General features: G+C 41.1%; 2 protein-coding genes across 2 annotated transcripts; both read left to right on the forward strand.

Moving 5' to 3' along the window:
* Positions 1-6,620: 6,620 nt before the first annotated feature.
* On the forward strand, positions 6,621-11,597 carry LOC128440191 (extracellular calcium-sensing receptor-like). The gene is made up of 8 exons (XM_053422828.1): positions 6,621-6,766; positions 7,567-7,867; positions 7,964-8,253; positions 8,539-8,855; positions 9,388-9,587; positions 9,678-9,899; positions 9,985-10,108; positions 10,693-11,597. The coding sequence occupies exons 1-8, from the start codon at positions 6,660-6,662 to the stop codon at positions 11,595-11,597; spliced, it is 2,466 nt and encodes an 821-aa protein (XP_053278803.1). The 5' UTR covers positions 6,621-6,659.
* A 7,408-nt stretch (positions 11,598-19,005) lies between these two features.
* On the forward strand, positions 19,006-23,978 carry LOC128440170 (extracellular calcium-sensing receptor-like). Its single transcript, XM_053422801.1, has 8 exons — positions 19,006-19,151; positions 19,948-20,248; positions 20,345-20,634; positions 20,920-21,236; positions 21,769-21,968; positions 22,059-22,280; positions 22,366-22,489; positions 23,074-23,978. Exons 1-8 carry the CDS (start codon positions 19,045-19,047, stop codon positions 23,976-23,978), a joined length of 2,466 nt encoding a protein of 821 aa, XP_053278776.1. The 5' UTR covers positions 19,006-19,044.
* The last annotated feature ends 1,238 nt before the right edge of the window (positions 23,979-25,216 follow it).

Here is a 25,216-nt window from a genome sequence, read left to right on the forward strand (position 1 = left end):
CAGAGTGGCCTATATTCTGTTATTTTAAAGGGGACATATTATGCCTATTTCACCACAGTTGATATGGTTCCTTGGGGTCTTAATGAAATGTCTGTAAAAATGTTTGGTCAAAATACCACAAGGATCATTTAAAACAGCACCCTTTTTACCCTGTCTAAAACAGCCTTCCTCAGATTTGACCTGTTTTGTCTGCCCCCCCCCCCCCCCCCCCCTCACCGCCCGCCCCCCCCCCCCTCACCAACAACCCACTCCCCCTCTCACCGCCCCGCCCCGACACACACACACACACACACACACAGACACACACACACACAGACACAGACACACAGACACACACGCACACAAAACTTAAATCTCCCCTTAGCATATTTAAGGTTGTTAAAATCATTTTAACTCACTGTCCTACACATATATTTCTGTATCCGTTTGTTGTGTTTCTTCATTGAAGCTACAATTTTCAAACTACTACACCTTCTGATAAAGATGTACATTATTTAAATACATGCATTAGATATGTGTGTATACACTATATAATTGTATGTGTATATGTATTCATACAGGGCATATATTCTGAGCGCACATACAGACACACACGCACACACATCCAGTTTCATGTCTTAAATCTCCCCTTAGCATATTTAATGTTGTTAAAATCATTTTAAGTCACTGTCCTACTCATATATTTCTGTATCCGTTTGTTGTGTTTCTTCATTGAAGCTACATTTTTCAAACTACTACATCTTCTGATAAAGATGTACATTATTTAAATACATGCATTAGATATGTGTGTATACACACATACACTCCTGATCAAAATCTTAAGACCAGTTAAAAAATTTCATGAATTTGCATTTTGCACTGTTGAATCTTAGGAAGGTTCTAAGTAGAGTTTCAAAATGCAAAAAGAAGAAATGGGAACAAGAGCCCAAAAGTTGTGAGCAGGCAATTTATTGAAAACAACAATTTAACTGAAGTAGGCTGTTCATCAGCTGATCAAAAGTTTACTTTACTTTCCTTGAGTATTTATATTCATCAGGACTTCTACTTTTACTCCACTACATTTAAAAGAAAAAAGAAAAAAGATTTACTTTTACTCCGTTACATTGACATTGAACACCTCGTTACTCGTTACAAATTAAAATCTGAATATAATTGTCAATCTCTCAGGGGGGGGTAGTCCAGCGCAAGACCCTAATCGTCCGGAGGAAACCTTGTTACGAGTTGTACTTCCTTTAGTGTCCAGTTTGATCGTCTTCTTGGCATTCCGCCATGGCCATTACCGACTCTGGAGGGGCAATTCTGAGGACCTCACTAAACCATCCAATGGGGAGTAGCGATGTGTGTACAAAGGGCAGGGATGTGATCAATGCGAGCACATTCCCCATCCATTTATTCCCTTTAGAATTATCCAGGTGCTCATGCAGGAGCTCGTTTCAGTTCAGTCTTTATTATTCGGTCTGAAATTTGGCCTGTTCTTCTCTGTACTAGCACTCTGCAGTTTGTTAACGAAAGAGAAACTATCTTATTTTGTTTGCCTAGAACTTGTTTCCTTTTGCTGAGCTATCATAAGGGGCATTGTGTATCATTCATGCTGCTGATTAGAAAGTGAAAGGTCCAAGTTTAGTGATATTTACAGTTAACAATTTTTTAGTGGTTATACTGTGGTCTATTATTGATCTTAGGAAGACTTAAGAGGCCCTTGTTTATTCTGTTGTGTTGGTTTTGTATTGTCCCTAGAAGATCAGATGCACTAGTCCAATACTATTTGAACCTCAGCATCTGGGGTTTGAATGTTTACAAATATACCTTATATGTATATTTTTGTTATAATTTTTCAGTTAGTTGAAATAAATCCTGATGAGAATAATTTTGGGTTGCTTGTTGTTACGATACGCGACGGGTGGACCCCAGAGCGGAGGCAAAACACAGAGCACTGAGGTGGTGCGTTCAATGATATTTATTTAACGTGGGACAAGGTGGATAGACGGCGTGCTGATGGCTCCGGGAGTTCTTCAGCGAAGGGGAGAGGCAGGAGGGCAGGACGAGGGAGTGCTGATGGCTCCGGGAGTTCTTCAGCGAAGGGGAGAGGCAGGAGGGCAGGACGAGGGAGTGCTGATGGCTCCGGGAGTTCTTCAGCAGGAATGGAGAAGCAGGTGAGCAGGATGACGGGGTAGCTGATGGCTCCGGGAGTTCGTCAGCGGGAAGGAGAATCAGGTGAGCAGGATGACGGGGTAACTGGAGGACAGGAGAACAGACACGAGGATTAACTGGGAGAATAATCACAGGAGGATATGACTATGAGCCGAGAACGAGAAACTACCACTGTAGTGACAAGGACGAACTGGCGATGACTCCGTGCTCAGCCAGGGCAGATATAGGGAGCAGTTGATGAGTGCAGGTGCGCCTGGTGAGCCGGGTCATCTAGTGAGACGAGCAGCACCTGCGGGAAAAAGGAGAAGAGAGAGGACGAGGGGCACAGAGAACTGTGACACTTGTGTCTGTATAGGGCTACCATAAAAACACTTAGCATGTTTAAGTTTGGTACGTGTACTTTTACTTTTGATACTTAAGTACATTTCAACACCAGATACTTTTGATACTTAAGTACATTTAATATGAGCTACTTTAAGACTTTTACTCAAGTCATTTTCTTACGGGTGACTTTTACTATTACCGAAGTCACTTTCAGGTAAGATATCTGTACTTTTACTCAAGTATGGTTTTCAAATACTTTATACACCACTGCAGAAAAGACACATATGTAGCGGACTTCAAACAACTCAGTCACAACAAAAAGCAAAAGCAGATGTTTGGGACAACAAATTTCCTTTTATGGACACTCATCAAACGTTGTCATGGTGTTCAAAGAACATTACAAACCAAGACAAATATTAACATTACATGAGGTTAATCTGCCATGTCCACTATAGAGGGTATACAGAAATATACCAAATTATTTTCGGGGGTTCTCAAATTCACAGATGAGGGGCATGCATTTTATATATCCTAATAACAACAGCTTTGCTGAATTAAGTTTTTTCAACCAGTTCATAAACATTTACCATTTCCTTTTTTCATTTCCTCTCTTTTCACAGATCAAAATACCTCAAGGCAAAACATACATCAATGCTCATGTGCCCAGAGTATGGTGCAGGTGGACCAAAATTCAGGAGTGAAGCAAGAGGCAGGTCCAATCAAATAAATTCTACATAATCCAGGAAGTGCTCCTTGTCATTTCCTGGATTCCAATGCCAAGAGGGAGGGACTATGCGTGCGCACTTTCGAGGAGGAAGGACCAAGACCTACTGTTATAAAATAGACAGGCACTGGCAGCGGCGGTTCTACATGGAATTGCGCCCTGGGCGAGATCCCCTCCGAGCGCCCCCCCCCCCCCCCCCCCCCCCCTGAAAAAAATAGATCAATGCACACAATTCTGCACAACACAGTATAAGTTACAACATAAAAGTGGCAAAAATATACACAATCAGATATAGAAAAAAGTTAACAAGAGCAGATATACAATAATATAAAATATTAAGAATAACTTATAGGTTTTTGATGGCAGGTCAGGGAAGTTCTTATTTTGTTTTTGTTTATAAGAGTCTTCATAATTTGTTGGTTCTCATAGAGTTTTCAGACATAAATTACACACTGGTCTCTCCTCATGTCCTACCATATTGACTGGAACCCAACAGCAAGACAGGCTTCATCGTACTTTCTTTTCAACTTGGTTTTTGAACACCGTCTCTTGTTTGTCCCTGAACGGCTGATTCACGTGAACGAGCTCTGATCTCACTGTGTGTGTCTCTGAGAGAGTGAGCAGAGCGGGGGCGGAGCCCCGGCGCCTGTGTGTGTGTGCTGTCCGCGACACACACAACACTGTTCAGGAAGCCACTGCAGAAGGGCGGCTCTTCAGAGCCGCGGGTTGCAGACCCCTGTCTACGGCGAAAGAGCGATTTGTTTACTGCTCCGCCGTTAAAGAGATGCGGACGTTAAAACATTGGGCGCGCCACACAGTTTGATAATCACTGCTCTATACAGTGGATCCCCCCCTTGTCCGTTCCATTTGGGAGACCTTTGGTGAACTGTCCCCGCGCCCCCTCCCCTTCAACTTTCTCACACAGCATCAAGTAGGGGCGCTGCAGTTGCAGGGGCGCCAATTTGCCAATTCCCCACACAGTGATATGATAGATAATAGAAAAATAAACGACCACGCAACGACAGTTTCCTTGGAGAGATGAGCTGCAAGCTGCACCTCTCCGCCATTGATGGTTTTGTGGAAAGAGGAATCGGAAAGAGTGAGCTGGACACCCTTCTCCTCTCGGAGGGTGGTGTAGAAAAGTGGAATCGAGGAAGAGCGGTGTGCTCCTCTCAGAGAGGTGCATGGAAAGAGACAGAAGAGAGGGGAGACCTGTTCTATTATTGGCTTGGTGACCTCATAGGTCAGGGGGCCCAGAGTGACCAATAGTGGTTGACACTTGTGTCCCTGGTTGGTTTTCACACCTCTGTGTGACGTTGAGGCACCCTGGGAGACTGAGTACTGGAGGCTGTAGTTTTCTCCAGAACAAAGGACTTGCGGCCTTAGGCTTTTGACTGTACGTGTAGGCCAAACTGTAGTTCACAAATACCAGGTCCAAACATTAACAAAGTATTTGTACTTGTTTACTTCCCACCCCTGGTCAGTATTATCACTATGATGACGTAAATAGTGGGACAAAGATTATAATAGCCATGTTTTTAGTTGACAGCAGTTTCTGGACACTGATTTTTGGGAAAGTTCTCATATAGACGATAACTGAGTTGTATATTTTTGTAACCTGCTTTGAGGAAGGAAAGTCATGTTCATATTTTCGAGAAGACACCACCTGAATTAGACCGTGGACCATTGTGTGGGCTAACACAGATCCACAGATTCACTTATGAATTCAGATGACGTCTCCGTTTGTCAGCCTGTAGTTAACAAAGTAATCATAAGTAATGAATAGCGGGCCTGCTGAAATTTAAATATTTTTTTTTGTTATTTAGTTGCACAAGTAGTTACTGACAAAAGTAGAGTTGATATTACTTTATTTCTTCTTAAAGCATTACTGTCAACAACATTCTTGTCCCAGGGAATTAACAAATATATAATTCAAGAAAAAAACACTTTATTTAAATAATAAATAAATAGTAATAAATGAAGATACTTAAAGAAAATACAGAATAAATGCTACCAGACCTCGTCATAACACAGTTTATAATATTAAAGTGTCAAACATGGGGGATCAGTTTAACAAAGGGTTAAGTGTAAACTTCACACCTGCCATGGCTCTAGGCTTTGCACAGCAGCACAGCTGTGGCTGCTGAAAGGTCCTCCCCCTGGCTCACACGCAGCAAGTCATCGAGAGTCATAAATCGTAATTCTGTATATAACAAAAGTATGAATGACAAAGGAGATTAAAGACAAGAACATAGCAACGGCATCAAGTGCTACTCATGAAACTGAGCGGTATCATGTCAGGTTGAAGTGAACTTTTGGTGTATATACTTTTTTGAATGGGGAGTTGTTCTCCCTCACTATAATAAACCTCTTTGTAGAGAGGAATCGGTGTCCCGTCATTTAAAAGTACAACTCTACAGTCTGTTGAATTAGTAAAAGCTGAAGTAAACAATTGCACATTTACTAGTGTTTCGGGTGAACTCATGTTTTAAGGGTGGTTTCCTTTAAAATACTAAATGACTTAATAATTCAAATTAAATATAATTACCACATTCCATCTCTTTTGGTTGAGCCTTCGTAGATCTCTGCATTTTATGAAAAAACACACTGTTTTTATGACTCTGGGCTGTTATTGCCCCTATTTATTCATTTATTTTTTATTATTGTTTGAATTACTGTGTTTTGAGTTGCTTGTATCATACTATATTTTAATTTAGTTTCTGTTTTGGGTATTAGTTATAATTATGTGGTTACCTGGTTACCTCCACCAAGGAGGTTATGTTTTTGCCCCTGTCCATTTGTCTGTTTTTTAGCAGCTTTTATGAAAAACCATTGAACAGATTTTAACAAAGCTTTGTGGAATGATGGGACATGAGCCAAGAAAAGGACACATTGAATTTAGTTGTGGATCAGATGAAAGTGGCAATCCAGACTTTTTTCAAACCACCTACTCTAACAATGTGAGATTTTTTTTGGATATTTTCACCAATTTCCCAGAGAGTAATTCATGGCTCTCAACACCCCAAAAATCCGGCACATTTAGAAGACTGATATCCACGAGTGTGTGAAATGTTGTATGGCTCGACTGAATGTAAAGGGGACTGTTGAGCCTTGTTTTTTTTAAATAGTAATATAACACGAGAAGAAGAGAAACAGAGGAACTCAGTAAAGGTTATAAAGTACATAAGGCTAAGGAACTGAAAAATACACAGCAAGGACATCCTCTCTGTGATGTACAGTAAGATGACGTACAGTAGGAGGGAATCTTTAGTCTGAAAAGCTATATAAAGCAGTGATTACACACTTATTGCCCACATGCGCACACATGATGGGGATCTCAGCTCTCTTTGTTTGCCTCATGTGGGCTCTGGGTTTGTTTGAGCTGAACTCTGCTCTTGGTTTGAACGGGGCTGGGATCAAGTGTAAGCTGCAGGATACGGCTCATCCACCTGCCTTCTCAATGGACGGGGACTATGTGGTTGGGGGGGTTTTCTCCATTCACAACTACATGCACACAGTGAAGTATAACTACACCACGATGCCTGAGCCTCTGAGGTGCATGGGGAGGTATGTATAACAGGGAGAAGTGGGGAATAAAAGGATGTTGGGCCGTGTGGGGACATGAATGTTTTAAATTTGTATATTGCGGTTAAAATATTGTTGTTTTCATTTTTTACATCAAGTTAAATGTATTATATTATAATGTATGGCTGTAAGAGAAAATATTATGATAAATGATTCTTAAATGAAAAACGATTTTTTTCAACATCTTCTTTATTAATATTTCACAGAATAAGAACAGATGAATATGAATTTAAAAGTCATTAGTTGTGTTAAATTAGTTGACCATTGACATGCATTAAATCTCTTGTGAATTTTTAGAGGTATGTCTATAAATTGTAGATATTATTCTTATTAATAATAGTATATATTAGTAGTATTAGTAATTTTATTTGTAGTAGTAGTACAATTATTCGGCTATTCTTATTATGATGTTATATATGAAGGCGTTTGATGTTCTTGTTTTGATATGGTCTGTCTGTGAAGCACTTTGTAAAAGTAAGTTATTATAATTATAATTATTATGAGTTGTTGTGGCAGTAGTAGTACTAGTAGTACAAGCAGTACTATTTTCATTAGTAGTGGTACTATTTGTACAATTATTATGCCTGTAACTTTTTCGTTGTAGGCTATGATGATAATTGTGAGTATTATTATAACTATTAGTAGTAGTAGTAGTACTCCCGTTCGTATTATTATTATTATTATTATTATTATTATTCTTAGGCCTGTGATTTTCCCATTAAAACATGTGATCCCATCCTATGTAAACTCCAACATGCTCACATACATGTGTGCATGTGCAGCATCGACTCCCGCGAGGTGCGCTTCTCCCGCGCCATGATCTTCGCCATCGAGGAGATCAACAACAGCTCGAACCTGCTGCCGGGCGTCAAGCTCGGTTACCACATCTATGACTCGTGTGCCTCGGTGCCCATGGCGGCGCATCTGGCCTTCCAGCTCGCCAACGGCCAGGACCCTGAGTTCAGCCTCGGCAACGACCACAACTGCTCCCAGTCCGGAATGGTGATGGCCATCGTTGGCGAGTCCGGCTCCACGCCATCCATCAGCATGTCGCGCGTCCTCGGGCCCTTTAACATCCCTCAAGTAAATTTATTTGTGTTTCTACTCAATTCATTCATTATAAACCAGTGCTATTCACAGTTGTTTTTGGAGATGGTGAATCCCACTGTGTTGCTCCAGGTGAGCCACTATGCCACGTGTGCCTGCCTCTCCAACAAGAAGCAGTACCCGAGTTTCCTCAGGACGATTCCCAGTGACCAGTTCCAGGCCAACGCGCTGGCCAAACTGGTCAAACACTTCGGCTGGACGTGGATCGGTGCTGTTCGTTCGGATTCGGACTATGGCAACAATGGCATGGCTTCTTTCCTGGACGCAGCGCACAGAGAGGGCATCTGCGTGGAGTACTCCGAGTCTTTCTACCGCAACAACCCGCGCAGCAAGATCCAGAGAGTGGCTGAAGTGATCCGCAGGTTTCTTCACCAGAGGCTGTGTTGACACTGAACTTCTGCGCATTAAAGCCACTAAATATATCCAGTCACATATATGAATAGAAATATATTTATTCAAATAGTGACAAATACAAAAAAATGTAATAAATAATACTGATTAAGAACTCTTTGTTTTTTTGTTTATTGATCTCATAGGCCTGAATAAAATTACTCTACTTTCAAAACACTGAAGTGCTCATGTTTGCTGGTTTAAAAAATCTTTATCCATATTAACTCTGTGCATCATGCATTACATCATCTCTCCAGGTCGACAGCCACAGTTATTGTGGCCTTCGCAGCCTCTGGAGACATGAGGATCCTGTTGGAGGAGCTGTCCCGGGAGCCTTCTCCTCCTCGTCAGTGGTTGGGAAGCGAGGCCTGGGTGACTGACTCACAGCTGCTGAGGTTCTCCTTCTGTGCTGGGGCCATCGGAATTGGCATCCAGCAAGCTGTCATCCCCGGCCTGAGGGACTTCCTGCTGGATCTGCCCCTGACCAAAGTGTCTGTGTCCCCGGTGCTGACTGAGTTCTGGGAGAGTGAATTCGACTGCAGGCTGGACCAGAGTGAGGAAATTGTGCTGACTTGTTTTTTTTCCTCATAGAACATGAGTTACACTATCAGTTGTGTTGTGTGGAAATTGGAAATTAACGTTTATTTATTGGTGGTTCACAATTAACATCAAAGATACATGAAAAAAATAATATTTCAAATATATAAGGTATAAATATGCAAGCTGAAAATATAATAAGGTACAAGGTTATAATGAAAGAGATATTAAATAAGTGAAAAATAGAAGATAAATAATCATAGGTGAAAGTAAACTTAAAAATGGAGAACATTAAGAACACAATAAAGTTATTTAAAAGGATACTGACAGTGTACATGCTGCATACTAATAATAATGTGCAGTGATATCATAGCAATAATAATTATAATGATATATAATTATAATGGAACAGCACAATACTACATAATACTATAATAATATCATATTCATTTAATTATTTTATGCATATTAATACAGGTTTCATTGACATTCTTCTCATTATTTTCCATAAATGTAAATGATCATAAGTAAAAAGCCCAGTCTCCTCCTCGTTGTGTTTTTAGGTGGAGCCACAGGAGAGAGTCTATGTGATGGAACTGAAGACATACAGACGCTCCAGAGCCCGTACACCGACACGTCTCAGCTCCGCATCACCAACATGGTGTACAAGGCCGTTTATGCAACAGCTCATGCCATTCATAACGCAGTGTGCCACAAAACTAACTCTACAAGAGAGTGTGACAAACTCACCAGGATAGATTCCAAACAGGTCGGTCCAAACAAATACGTCATATACGTACCAAGGTAAGAATGTACTTACATTATTTACGTCCTGTCTTCTTTCATTTCATCTTCACAGGTTCTTACTGAGCTGAAGAAAGTCAGTTTTTCCCAGAATGGTTATGATGTCTCGTTTGATGCCAACGGAGACCCGGTGGCCACATATGAGCTGGTCAACTGGCAAAGAAGAGCGAGTGGCAGCATTGAGTTTGTGACAGTGGGGCACTACAATGCGTCGCTGCCGGTCGGACAGGAATTCCACATCAGCAGGAACCTCACGTGGATGGAGGGTGGCACACAGGTGAGGAGCCAAAAGGTAACACTTAAGTCAGCTGTGTAGCCATAGTGTGTTAATCTGTGTGAGTTTGTTTGTGTCTGTGTGACAGGTGCCTGCTTCAGTGTGCACGGAGAGCTGCCCTGCAGGAACCCGTAAAGTGCTGCAGAGAGGGAAACCCATCTGCTGCTATGACTGTGTACCATGTCCTGAGGGAGAGATAAGCAATGCTACAGGTGAAATAAGAACACAAGGAATGTTCAACACCAGTTGATGCACCGACCGACTTGTTAGCAACATTTCGGACAAAGCAGGTCTGAAGAAGGGCCAATGCTGGAAGTATTATGTTTTGAGGTTATTTGATGTACGTCCCATTATTGTCAACACACATCTCAAGAATACCTTTAGGAAATCCTTTAACATTTGGTGCAAATTTTCACTTGGACCTCATGATGTACTGATTTCATTTTGGGAGCCAAAGCACAAATGTCAAAGTCATTGGTGGCCTCATAACTTTGGCTTCATAATGATCTTGGTTTCGTGAACATGATATCTCTCGTCTGGTTGTAGGGAATTTCTTAAAATTTGATCAGTTGTTAATATTATACTCATAAATAAACAGTATTGTTTGTTTTGGTGTGGTTTTCTTTCAAACCATTATTGTTTTCTTCCACCTCATACACGTATTTTGACATTTCATTTATGGACAATTCGAATTGTCTGGTTTTTGTTACATCTGTCCAGCTCCTAGTATTAATTATATAAAGTTAACAGCAAATATAAGGCTGCTGAAAGTGTTTTTCTTTCTTTCTTTTTTCAGATTCTCCTGACTGTTTCCCCTGCTCTGACGAGTTCTGGCCCAACGCAGAGAGAAACACGTGTCTCCCTAAGCCTGTAGAGTTTCTCTCCATCCATGAGGTCCTGGGAATCATCCTGGCTGCGTTCTCCGTTGGCGGCGCGTTTCTCGCCATTATAACAGCAGCCGTATTCTTTCATCACAGAACGTCCCCGATCGTCCGGGCGAACAACTCCGAGCTGAGCTTCCTGCTGCTCTTCTCGCTGACTCTGTGTTTCTTATGTTCACTAACTTTCATGGGAGCGCCCTCCGACTGGTCCTGCATGCTGCGACACACGGCGTTCGGCATCACCTTCGTCCTCTGCATCTCTTGCGTCCTTGGGAAAACTATAGTGGTGTTAATGGCCTTTAAAGCGACACTTCCAGGTCGTAACATCATGAAATGGTTCGGCCCTCAGCAGCAAAGAATGACTGTGGTGTCCTTCACTTTTATTCAAGTTCTAATATGTATCATTTGGTTGGTTGTCAGTCCCCCTTTTCCAATTAAAAACCTGACCACATACAAGGAGAGAATCATCCTGGAGTGTGCGTTGGGTTCAGCCATTGGGTTCTGGGCTGTGCTCGGGTACATAGGCCTATTGGCCTTCTTTTGCTTCGTTTTAGCCGTCCTAGCTCGGAAGCTACCTGATAATTTTAATGAGGCAAAGCTCATAACGTTCAGCATGTTGATATTCTGTGCCGTCTGGATCACTTTTATTCCAGCTTACGTCAGCTCTCCTGGTAAATTCACTGTGGCTGTGGAGATATTTGCCATCCTGGCCTCCAGCTTTGGATTAATTCTGTGTATATTTGCTCCAAAGTGTTACATCATATTGTTTAAGCCCGAAAAGAACACCAAGAAACATTTGATGAACAAGAATGAGTCCTAGTACATCTGAGCTCTGGGAATATTTATGATGGCAGCACGTAAGTTCTTCCCTTAGTTTATGTGAATATTTACATTTGCATGCTTTTTTAATTTTTTTTAATTTCGTGAACGTCTTTAAAACTATTGTTTTCTAATTTTACAAATGATTTACATTTCGTGCTGGAAATATTAAATAAACTAAACAAAGTTTTGCAACAAAAATAAGAGTTTTGTCTTCATCATAAAACATAAAAACAAATTGCACATATTTGTATAGTAGATGTGGTGTAATTAAAATAAAATAAATACTGGTTACAGTGCCCTCAAGTGTTATTGTAACATTGTTTGCCTGGAGTGTTAACAAATACATCAGAAATGGTCGGCAGCAACTTAAACAAATTTAAAATTTAAATCAACCACATAAGATAATTTTATTCATGTAACAAATAAGAAAACCTATGATTTGTTCAGGTTTCTCCGGTTTCAGCCGAATTGTTCTACATTTGGGTCCTAACAGTGCCACCAAGACTGTACAGTTTTGTCATCCACCCACTCACAAGTTCATACAATACTTTTATGTGCAGCACTTTCTCTATCACTCATCATTCATACGCCACCATACATGGTCTTGCCCAATATCGCCTTGACGGAATGAGGAAGACAGGAATCAAACCCATCTCAACCTCCTGAACCACAGCCGATCCTTCAGTTTAAGAAGGGACAAGGTTGATGTTTTCAATCAGGTTTCAAATGGGCCAATCTGATTAGATAGTGACAATAATCTGATTTATTTGAAAGAAAACAAATTCATGTTTGAAGGAAGAAATTTGGCATTTGACAGAGTGGCCTATATTCTGTTATTTTAAAGGGGACATATTATGCCCATTTCACCACAGTTGATATGGTTCCTTGGGGTCTTAATGAAATGTCTGTAAAAATGTTTGGTCAAAATACCACAAGGATCATTTAAAACAGCACCCTTTTTACCCTGTCTAAAACAGCCTTCCTCAGATTTGACCTGTTTTGTCTGCCCCGCCCCCCCCCCCCTCACCAACAACCCACTCCCCCTCTCACCGCCCCGCCCCGACACACACACACACACACACACAGACACACACACACACAGACACAGACACACAGACACACACGCACACAAAACTTAAATCTCCCCTTAGCATATTTAAGGTTGTTAAAATCATTTTAACTCACTGTCCTACACATATATTTCTGTATCCGTTTGTTGTGTTTCTTCATTGAAGCTACAATTTTCAAACTACTACACCTTCTGATAAAGATGTACATTATTTAAATACATGCATTAGATATGTGTGTATACACTATATAATTGTATGTGTATATGTATTCATACAGGGCATATATTCTGAGCGCACATACAGACACACACGCACACACATCCAGTTTCACGTCTTAAATCTCCCCTTAGCATATTTAATGTTGTTAAAATCATTTTAAGTCACTGTCCTACTCATATATTTCTGTATCCGTTTGTTGTGTTTCTTCATTGAAGCTACATTTTTCAAACTACTACATCTTCTGATAAAGATGTACATTATTTAAATACATGCATTAGATATGTGTGTATACACACATACACTCCTGATCAAAATCTTAAGACCAGTTAAAAAATGTCATGAATTTGCATTTTGCACTGTTGAATCTTAGGAAGGTTCTAAGTAGAGTTTCAAAATGCAAAAAGAAGAAATGGGAACAAGAGCCCAAAAGTTGTGAGCAGGCAATTTATTGAAAACAACAATTTAACTGAAGTAGGCTGTTCATCAGCTGATCAAAAGTTTACTTTACTTTCCTTGAGTATTTATATTCATCAGGACTTCTACTTTTACTCCACTACATTTAAAAGAAAAAAGAAAAAAGATTTACTTTTACTCCGTTACATTGACATTGAACACCTCGTTACTCGTTACAAATTAAAATCTGAATATAATTGTCAATCTCTCAGGGGGGGGTAGTCCAGCGCAAGACCCTAATCGTCCGGAGGAAACCTTGTTACGAGTTGTACTTCCTTTAGTGTCCAGTTTGATCGTCTTCTTGGCATTCCGCCATGGCCATTACCGACTCTGGAGGGGCAATTCTGAGGACCTCACTAAACCATCCAATGGGGAGTAGCGATGTGTGTACAAAGGGCAGGGATGTGATCAATGCGAGCACATTCCCCATCCATTTATTCCCTTTAGAATTATCCAGGTGCTCATGCAGGAGCTCGTTTCAGTTCAGTCTTTATTATTCGGTCTGAAATTTGGCCTGTTCTTCTCTGTACTAGCACTCTGCAGTTTGTTAACGAAAGAGAAACTATCTTATTTTGTTTGCCTAGAACTTGTTTCCTTTTGCTGAGCTATCATAAGGGGCATTGTGTATCATTCATGCTGCTGATTAGAAAGTGAAAGGTCCAAGTTTAGTGATATTTACAGTTAACAATTTTTTAGTGGTTATACTGTGGTCTATTATTGATCTTAGGAAGACTTAAGAGGCCCTTGTTTATTCTGTTGTGTTGGTTCTTTATTGTCCCTAGAAGATCAGATGCACTAGTCCAATACTATTTGAACCTCAGCATCTGGGGTTTGAATGTTTACAAATATACCTTATATGTATATTTTTGTTATAATTTTTCAGTTAGTTGAAATAAAAACTGATGAGAATAATTTTGGGTTGCTTGTTGTTACGATACGCGACGGGTGGACCCCAGAGCGGAGGCAAAACACAGAGCACTGAGGTGGTGCGTTCAATGATATTTATTTAACGTGGGACAAGGTGGATAGACGGGGTGCTGATGGCTCCGGGAGTTCTTCAGCGAAGGGGAGAGGCAGGAGGGCAGGACGAGGGAGTGCTGATGGCTCCGGGAGTTCTTCAGCGAAGGGGAGAGGCAGGAGGGCAGGACGAGGGAGTGCTGATGGCTCCGGGAGTTCTTCAGCAGGAATGGAGAAGCAGGTGAGCAGGATGACGGGGTAGCTGATGGCTCCGGGAGTTCGTCAGCGGGAAGGAGAATCAGGTGAGCAGGATGACGGGGTAACTGGAGGACAGGAGAACAGACACGAGGATTAACTGGGAGAATAATCACAGGAGGATATGACTATGAGCCGAGAACGAGAAACTACCACTGTAGTGACAAGGACGAACTGGCGATGACTCCGTGCTCAGCCAGGGCAGATATAGGGAGCAGTTGATGAGTGCAGGTGCGCCTGGTGAGCCGGGTCATCTAGTGAGACGAGCAGCACCTGCGGGAAAAAGGAGAAGAGAGAGGACGAGGGGCACAGAGAACTGTGACACTTGTGTCTGTATAGGGCTACCATAAAAACACTTAGCATGTTTAAGTTTGGTACGTGTACTTTTACTTTTGATACTTAAGTACATTTCAACACCAGATACTTTTGATACTTAAGTACATTTAATATGAGCTACTTTAAGACTTTTACTCAAGTCATTTTCTTACGGGTGACTTTTACTATTACCGAAGTCACTTTCAGGTAAGATATCTGTACTTTTACTCAAGTATGGTTTTCAAATACTTTATACACCACTGCAGAAAAGACACATATGTAGCGGACTTCAAACAACTCAGTCACAACAAAAAGCAAAAGCAGATGTTTGGGACAACAAATTTCCTTTTATGGACACTCATCAAACGTTGTCATGGTGTTCAAAGAACATTACAAACCAAGACAAATATTAACATTACATGAGGTTAATCTGCCATGTCCACTATAGAGGGTATACAGAAATATACCAAATTATTTTCGGGGGTTCTCAAATTCACAGATGAGGAGCATACATTTTATATATCCTAATAACAACAGCTTTGCTGAATTAAGTTTTTTCAACCAGTTCATAAACATTTACCATTTCCTTTTTTCATTTCCTCTCTTTTCACAGATCAAAATACCTCAAGGCAAAACATACATCAATGCTAATGTGCCCAGAGTATGGTGCAGGTGGACCAAAATTCAGGAGTGAAGCAAGAGGCAGGTCCAATCAAATAAATTCTACATAATCCAGGAAGTGCTCCTTGTCATTTCCTGGATTCCAATGCCAAGAGGGAGGGACTATGCGTGCGCACTTTCGAGGAGGAAGGACCAAGACCTACTGTTATAAAATAGACAGGCACTGGCAGCGGCGGTTCTACATGGAATTGCGCCCTGGGCGAGATCCCCTCCGAGCGCCCCCCCCCCCCCCCCTGAAAAAAATAAATCAATGCACACAATTCTGCACAACACAGTATAAGTTACAACATAAAAGTGGCAAAAATATACACAATCAGATATAGAAAAAAGTTAACAAGAGCAGATATACAATAATATAAAATATTAAGAATAACTTATAGGTTTTTGATGGCAGGTCAGGGAAGTTCTTATTTTGTTTTTGTTTATAAGAGTCTTCATAATTTGTTGGTTCTCATAGAGTTTTCAGACATAAATTACACACTGGTCTCTCCTCATGTCCTACCATATTGACTGGAACCCAACAGCAAGACAGGCTTCATCGTACTTTCTTTTCAACTTGGTTTTTGAACACCGTCTCTTGTTTGTCCCTGAACGGCTGATTCACGTGAACGAGCTCTGATCTCACTGTGTGTGTCTCTGAGAGAGTGAGCAGAGCGGGGGCGGAGCCCCGGCGCCTGTGTGTGTGTGCTGTCCGCGACACACACAACACTGTTCAGGAAGCCACTGCAGAAGGGCGGCTCTTCAGAGCCGCGGGTTGCAGACCCCTGTCTACGGCGAAAGAGCGATTTGTTTACTGCTCCGCCGTTAAAGAGATGCGGACGTTAAAACATTGGGCGCGCCACACAGTTTGATAATCACTGCTCTATACAGTGGATCCCCCCCTTGTCCGTTCCATTTGGGAGACCTTTGGTGAACTGTCCCCGCGCCCCCTCCCCTTCAACTTTCTCACACAGCATCAAGTAGGGGCGCTGCAGTTGCAGGGGCGCCAATTTGCCAATTCCCCACACAGTGATATGATAGATAATAGAAAAATAAACGACCACGCAACGACAGTTTCCTTGGAGAGATGAGCTGCAAGCTGCACCTCTCCGCCATTGATGGTTTTGTGGAAAGAGGAATCGGAAAGAGTGAGCTGGACACCCTTCTCCTCTCGGAGGGTGGTGTAGTAAAGTGGAATCGAGGAAGAGCGGTGTGCTCCTCTCAGAGAGGTGCATGGAAAGAGACAGAAGAGAGGGGAGACCTGTTCTATTATTGGCTTGGTGACCTCATAGGTCAGGGGGCCCAGAGTGACCAATAGTGGTTGACACTTGTGTCCCTGGTTGGTTTTCACACCTCTGTGTGACGTTGAGGCACCCTGGGAGACTGAGTACTGGAGGCACTAGTTTTCTCCAGAACAAAGGACTTGCGGCCTTAGGCTTTTGACTGTACGTGTAGGCCAAACTGTAGTTCACAACACTAGTGGTGGGAAGTAAACAAGTATTTGTACTTGTTTACTTCCCACCCCTGGTCAGTATTATCACTATGATGACGTAAATAGTGGGACAAAGATTATAATAGCCATGTTTTTAGTTGACAGCAGTTTCTGGACACTGATTTTTGGGAAAGTTCTCATATAGACGATAACTTAGTTGTATATTTTTGTAACCTGCTTTGAGGAAGGAAAAGTCATGTTCATATTTTCGAGAAGACACCACCTGAGTTAGACCGTGGACCATTGTGTGGGCTAACACAGATCCACAGATTCACTTATGAATTCAGATGACGTCTCCGTTTGTCAGCCTGTAGTTATCAAAGTAATCATAAGTAATGAATAGCGGGCCTGCTGAAATTTAAATATTTTTTTTTGTTATTTAGTTGCACAAGTAGTTACTGACAAAAGTAGAGTTGATATTACTTTATTTCTTCTTATAGCATTACTGTCAACAACATTCTTGTCCCAGGGAATTAACAAATATATAATTCAAGAAAAAAACACTTTATTTAAATAATAAATAAATAGTAATAAATGAAGATACTTAAAGAAAATACAGAATAAATGCTACCAGACCTCGTCATAACACAGTTTATAATATTAAAGTGTCAAACATGGGGGATCAGTTTAACAAAGGGTTAAGTGTAAACTTCACACCTGCCATGGCTCTAGGCTTTGCACAGCAGCATAGCTGTGGCTGCTGAAAGGTCCTCCCCCTGGCTCACACGCAGCAAGTCATCGAGAGTCATAAATCGTAATTCTGTATATAACAAAAGTATGAATGACAAAGGAGATTAAAGACAAGAACATAGCAACGGCATCAAGTGCTACTCATGAAACTGAGCGGTATCATGTCAGGTTGAAGTGAACTTTTGGTGTATATACTTTTTTGAATGGGGAGTTGTTCTCCCTCACTATAATAAACCTCTTTGTAGAGAGGAATCGGTGTCCCGTCATTTAAAAGTACAACTCTACAGTCTGTTGAATTAGTAAAAGCTGAAGTAAACAATTGCACATTTACTAGTGTTTCGGGTGAACTCATGTTTTAAGGGGGGTTTCCTTTAAAATACTAAATGACTTAATAATTCAAATTAAATATAATTACCACATTCCATCTCTTTTGGTTGAGCCTTCGTAGATCTCTGCATTTTATGAAAAAACACACTGTTTTTATGACTCTGGGCTGTTATTGCCCCTATTTATTCATTTATTTTTTATTATTGTTTGAATTACTGTGTTTTGAGTTGCTTGTATCATACTATATTTTAATTTAGTTTCTGTTTTGGGTATTAGTTATAATTATGTGGTTACCTAGTTACCTCCACCAAGGAGGTTATGTTTTTGCCCCTGTCCATTTGTCTGTTTTTTAGCAGCTTTTATGAAAAACCATTGAACAGATTTTAACAAAGCTTTGTGGAATGATGGGACATGAGCCAAGAAAAGGACACATTGAATTTAGTTGTGGATCAGATGAAAGTGGCAATCCAGACTTTTTTCAAACCACCTACTCTAACAATGTGAGATTTTTTTTGGATATTTTCACCAATTTCCCAGAGAGTAATTCATGGCTCTCAACACCCCAAAAATCCGGCACATTTAGAAGACTGATATCCACGAGTGTGTGAAATGTTGTATGGCTCGACTGAATGTAAAGGGGACTGTTGAGCCTTGTTTTTTTTAAATAGTAATATAACACGAGAAGAAGAGAAACAGAGGAACTCAGTAAAGGTTATAAAGTACATAAGGCTAAGGAACTGAAAAATACACAGCAAGGACATCCTCTCTGTGATGTACAGTAAGATGACGTACAGTAGGAGGGAATCTTTAGTCTGAAAAGCTATATAAAGCAGTGATTACACACTTATTGCCCACATGCACACACTTAGGGGATGATGGGGATCTCAGCTCTCTTTGTTTGCCTCATGTGGGCTCTGGGTTTGTTTGAGCTGAACTCTGCTCTTGGTTTGAACGGGGCTGGGATCAAGTGTAAGCTGCAGGATACGGCTCATCCACCTGCCTTCTTAATGGACGGGGACTATGTGGTTGGGGGGGTTTTCTCCATTCACAACTACATGCACACAGTGAAGTATAACTACACCACGATGCCTGAGCCTCTGAGGTGCATGGGGAGGTATGTATAAGAGGGAGAAGTGGGGAATAAAAGGATGTTGGGCCGTGTGGGGACATGAATGTTTTAAATTTGTATATTGCGGTTAAAATTTGTTGTTTTCATTTTTTACATCAAGTTAAATGTATTATATTATAATGTATGGCTGTAGGAGAAAATATTATGATAAATGATTCTTAAATGAAAAACGATTTTTTTCAACATCTTCTTTATTAATATTTCACAGAATAAGAACAGATGAATATGAATTTAAAAGTCATTAGTTGTGTTAAATTAGTTGACCATTGACATGCATTAAATCTCTTGTGAATTTTTAGAGGTATGTCTATAAATTGTAGATATTATTCTTATTAATAATAGTATATATTAGTAGTATTAGTAATTTTATTTGTAGTAGTAGTACAATTATTCGGCTATTCTTATTATGATGTTATATATGAAGGCGTTTGATGTTCTTGTTTTGATATGGTCTGTCTGTGAAGCACTTTGTAAAAGTAAGTTATTATAATTATAATTATTATGAGTTGTTGTGGCAGTAGTAGTACTAGTAGTACAAGCAGTACTATTTTCATTAGTAGTGGTACTATTTGTACAATTATTATGCCTGTAACTTTTTCGTTGTAGGCTATGATGATAATTGTGAGTATTATTATAACTATTAGTAGTAGTAGTAGTACTCCCGTTCGTATTATTATTATTATTATTATTATTATTCTTAGGCCTGTGATTTTCCCATTAAAACATGTGATCCCGTCCTATGTAAACTCCATCATGCTCACATACATGTGTGCATGTGCAGCATCGACTCCCGCGAGGTGCGCTTCTCCCGCGCCATGATCTTCGCCATCGAGGAGATCAACAACAGCTCGAACCTGCTGCCGGGCGTCAAGCTCGGTTACCACATCTATGACTCGTGTGCCTCGGTGCCCATGGCGGCGCATCTGGCCTTCCAGCTCGCCAACGGCCAGGACCCTGAGTTCAGCCTCGGCAACGACCACAACTGCTCCCAGTCCGGAATGGTGATGGCCATCGTTGGCGAGTCCGGCTCCACGCCATCCATCAGCATGTCGCGCGTCCTCGGGCCCTTTAACATCCCTCAAGTAAATTTATTTGTGTTTCTACTCAATTCATTCATTATAAACCAGTGCTATTCACAGTTGTTTTTGGAGATGGTGAATCCCACTGTGTTGCTCCAGGTGAGCCACTATGCCACGTGTGCCTGCCTCTCCAACAAGAAGCAGTACCCGAGTTTCCTCAGGACGATTCCCAGTGACCAGTTCCAGGCCAACGCGCTGGCCAAACTGGTCAAACACTTCGGCTGGACGTGGATCGGTGCTGTTCGTTCGGATTCGGACTATGGCAACAATGGCATGGCTTCTTTCCTGGACGCAGCGCACAGAGAGGGCATCTGCGTGGAGTACTCCGAGTCTTTCTACCGCAACAACCCGCGCAGCAAGATCCAGAGAGTGGCTGAAGTGATCCGCAGGTTTCTTCACCAGAGGCTGTGTTGACACTGAACTTCTGCGCATTAAAGCCACTAAATATATCCAGTCACATATATGAATAGAAATATATTTATTCAAATAGTGACAAATACAAAAAAATGTAATAAATAATACTGATTAAGAACTCTTTGTTTTTTTGTTTATTGATCTCATAGGCCTGAATAAAATTACTCTACTTTCAAAACACTGAAGTTCTCAAGTTTGCTGGTTTAAAAAATCTTTATCCATATTAACTCTGTGCATCATGCATTACATCATCTCTCCAGGTCGACAGCCACAGTTATTGTGGCCTTCGCAGCCTCTGGAGACATGAGGATCCTGTTGGAGGAGCTGTCCCGGGAGCCTTCTCCTCCTCGTCAGTGGTTGGGAAGCGAGGCCTGGGTGACTGACTCACAGCTGCTGAGGTTCTCCTTCTGTGCTGGGGCCATCGGAATTGGCATCCAGCAAGCTGTCATCCCCGGCCTGAGGGACTTCCTGCTGGATCTGCCCCTGACCAAAGTGTCTGTGTCCCCGGTGCTGACTGAGTTCTGGGAGAGTGAATTCAACTGTAGGCTGGACCAGAGTGAGGAAATTGTGCTGACTTGTTTTTTTTCCTCATAGAACATGAGTTACACTATCAGTTGTGTTGTGTGGAAATTGGAAATTAACGTTTATTTATTGGTGGTTCACAATTAACATCAAAGATACATGAAAAAAATAATATTTCAAATATATAAGGTATAAATATGCAAGCTGAAAATATAATAAGGTACAAGGTTATAATGAAAGAGATATTAAATAAGTGAAAAATAGAAGATAAATAATCATAGGTGAAAGTAAACTTAAAAATGGAGAACATTAAGAACACAATAAAGTTATTTAAAAGGATACTGACAGTGTACATGCTGCATACTAATAATAATGTGCAGTGATATCATAGCAATAATAATTATAATGATATATAATTATAATGGAACAGCACAATACTACATAATACTATAATAATATCATATTCATTTAATTATTTTATGCATATTAATACAGGTTTCATTGACATTCTTCTCATTATTTTCCATAAATGTAAATGATCATAAGTAAAAAGCCCAGTCTCCTCCTCGTTGTGTTTTTAGGTGGAGCCACAGGAGAGAGTCTATGTGATGGAACTGAAGACATACAGACGCTCCAGAGCCCGTACACCGACACGTCTCAGCTCCGCATCACCAACATGGTGTACAAGGCCGTTTATGCAATAGCTCATGCAATTCATAACGCAGTGTGCCAGAAAACTAACTCTACAAGAGAGTGTGACAAACTCACCAGGATAGATTCCAAACAGGTCGGTCCAAACAAATACGTCATATACGTACCAAGGTGAGAATGTACTTACATTATTTACGTCCTGTCTTCTTTCATTTCATCTTCACAGGTTCTTACTGAGCTGAAGAAAGTCAGTTTTTCCCAGAATGGTTATGATGTGTCGTTTGATGCCAACGGAGACCCGGTGGCCACATATGAGCTGGTCAACTGGCAAAGAAGAGCGAGTGGCAGCATTGAGTTTGTGACAGTGGGGCACTACAATGCGTCGCTGCCGGTCGGACAGGAATTCCACATCAGCAGGAACCTCACGTGGATGGAGGGTGGCACACAGGTGAGGAGCCAAAAGGTAACACTTAAGTCAGCTGTGTAGCCATAGTGTGTTAATCTGTGTGAGTTTGTTTGTGTCTGTGTGACAGGTGCCTGCTTCAGTGTGCACGGAGAGCTGCCCTGCAGGAACCCGTAAAGTGCTGCAGAGAGGGAAACCCATCTGCTGCTATGACTGTGTACCATGTCCTGAGGGAGAGATAAGCAATGCTACAGGTGAAATAAGAACACAAGGAATGTTCAACACCAGTTGATGCACCGACCGACTTGTTAGCAACATTTCGGACAAAGCAGGTCTGAAGAAGGGCCAATGCTGGAAGTATTATGTTTTGGGGTTATTTGATGTACGTCCCATTATTGTCAACACACATCTCAAGAATACCTTTAGGAAATCCTTTAACATTTGGTGCAAATTTTCACTTGGACCTCATGATGTACTGATTTCATTTTGGGAGCCAAAGCACAAATGTCAAAGTCATTGGTGGCCTCATAACTTTGGCTTCATAATGATCTTGGTTTCGTGAACATGATATCTCTCGTCTGGTTGTAGGGAATTTCTTAAAATTTGATCAGTTGTTAATATTATACTCATAAATAAACAGTATTGTTTGTTTTGGTGTGGTTTTCTTTCAAACCATTATTGTTTTCTTCCACCTCATACACGTATTTTGACATTTCATTTATGGACAATTCGAATTGTCTGGTTTTTGTTACATCTGTCCAGCTCCTAGTATTAATTATATAAAGTTAACAGCAAATATAAGGCTGCTGAAAGTGTTTTTCTTTCTTTCTTTTTTCAGATTCTCCTGACTGTTTCCCCTGCTCTGACGAGTTCTGGCCCAACGCAGAGAGAAACACGTGTCTCCCTAAGCCTGTAGAGTTTCTCTCCATCCATGAGGTCCTGGGAATCATCCTGGCTGCGTTCTCCGTTGGCGGCGCGTTTCTCGCCATTATAACAGCAGCCGTATTCTTTCATCACAGAACGTCCCCGATCGTCCGGGCGAACAACTCCGAGCTGAGCTTCCTGCTGCTCTTCTCGCTGACTCTGTGTTTCTTATGTTCACTAACTTTCATGGGAGCGCCCTCCGACTGGTCCTGCATGCTGCGACACACGGCGTTCGGAATCACCTTCGTCCTCTGCATCTCTTGCGTCCTTGGGAAAACTATAGTGGTGTTAATGGCCTTTAAAGCGACACTTCCAGGTCGTAACATCATGAAATGGTTCGGCCCTCAGCAGCAAAGAATGACTGTGGTGTCCTTCACTTTTATTCAAGTTCTAATATGTATCATTTGGTTGGTTGTCAGTCCCCCTTTTCCAATTAAAAACCTGACCACATACAAGGAGAGAATCATCCTGGAGTGTGCGTTGGGTTCAGCCATTGGGTTCTGGGCTGTGCTCGGGTACATAGGCCTATTGGCCTTCTTTTGCTTCGTTTTAGCCGTCCTAGCTCGGAAGCTACCTGATAATTTTAATGAGGCAAAGCTCATAACGTTCAGCATGTTGATATTCTGTGCCGTCTGGATCACTTTTATTCCAGCTTACGTCAGCTCTCCTGGTAAATTCACTGTGGCTGTGGAGATATTTGCCATCCTGGCCTCCAGCTTTGGATTAATTCTGTGTATATTTGCTCCAAAGTGTTACATCATATTGTTTAAGCCCGAAAAGAACACCAAGAAACATTTGATGAACAAGAATGAGTCCTAGTACATCTGAGCTCTGGGAATATTTATGATGGCAGCACGTAAGTTCTTCCCTTAGTTTATGTGAATATTTACATTTGCATGCTTTTTTAATTTTTTTTAATTTCGTGAACGTCTTTAAAACTATTGTTTTCTAATTTTACAAATGATTTACATTTCGTGCTGGAAATATTAAATAAACTAAACAAAGTTTTGCAACAAAAATAAGAGTTTTGTCTTCATCATAAAACATAAAAACAAATTGCACATATTAGTATAGTAGATGTGGTGTAATTAAAATAAAATAAATACTGGTTACAGTGCCCTCAAGTGTTATTGTAACATTGTTTGCCTGGAGTGTTAACAAATACATCAGAAATGGTCGGCAGCAACTTAAACAAATTTAAAATTTAAATCAACCACATAAGATAATTTTATTCATGTAACAAATAAGAAAACCTATGATTTGTTCAGGTTTCTCCGGTTTCAGCCGAATTGTTCTACATTTGGGTCCTAACAGTGCCACCAAGACTGTACAGTTTTGTCATCCACCCACTCACAAGTTCATACAATACTTCTATGTGCAGCACTTTCTCGATCACTCATCATTCATACGCCACCATACATGGTCTTGCCCAATATCGCCTTGACGGAATGAGGAAGACAGGAATCAAACCCATCTCAACCTCCTGAACCACAGCCGATCCTTCAGTTTAAGAAGGGACAAGGTTGATGTTTTCAATCAGGTTTCAAATGGGCCAATCTGATTACATAGTGACAATAATCTGATTTATTTGAAAGAAAACAAATTCATGTTTGAAGGAAGAAATTTGGCATTTGACAGAGTGGCCTATATTCTGTTATTTTAAAGGGGACATATTATGCCCATTTCACCACAGTTGATATGGTTCCTTGGGGTCTTAATGAAATGTCTGTAAAAATGTTTGGTCAAAATACCACAAGGATCATTTAAAACAGCACCCTTTTTACCCTGTCTAAAACAGCCTTCCTCAGATTTGACCTGTTTTGTCTGCCCCCCCCCCCCCCCCCCCCCTCACCGCCCGCCCCCCCCCCCTCACCAACAACCCACTCCCCCTCTCACCGCCCCGCCCCGACACACACACACACACACACACACACAGACACACACACACACAGACACAGACACACAGACACACACGCACACAAAACTTAAATCTCCCCTTAGCATATTTAAGGTTGTTAAAATCATTTTAACTCACTGTCCTACACATATATTTCTGT

This window comes from Pleuronectes platessa, chromosome 5 (assembly GCF_947347685.1).
Source record: "Pleuronectes platessa chromosome 5, fPlePla1.1, whole genome shotgun sequence".
NCBI lineage: Eukaryota > Metazoa > Chordata > Actinopteri > Pleuronectiformes > Pleuronectidae > Pleuronectes > Pleuronectes platessa.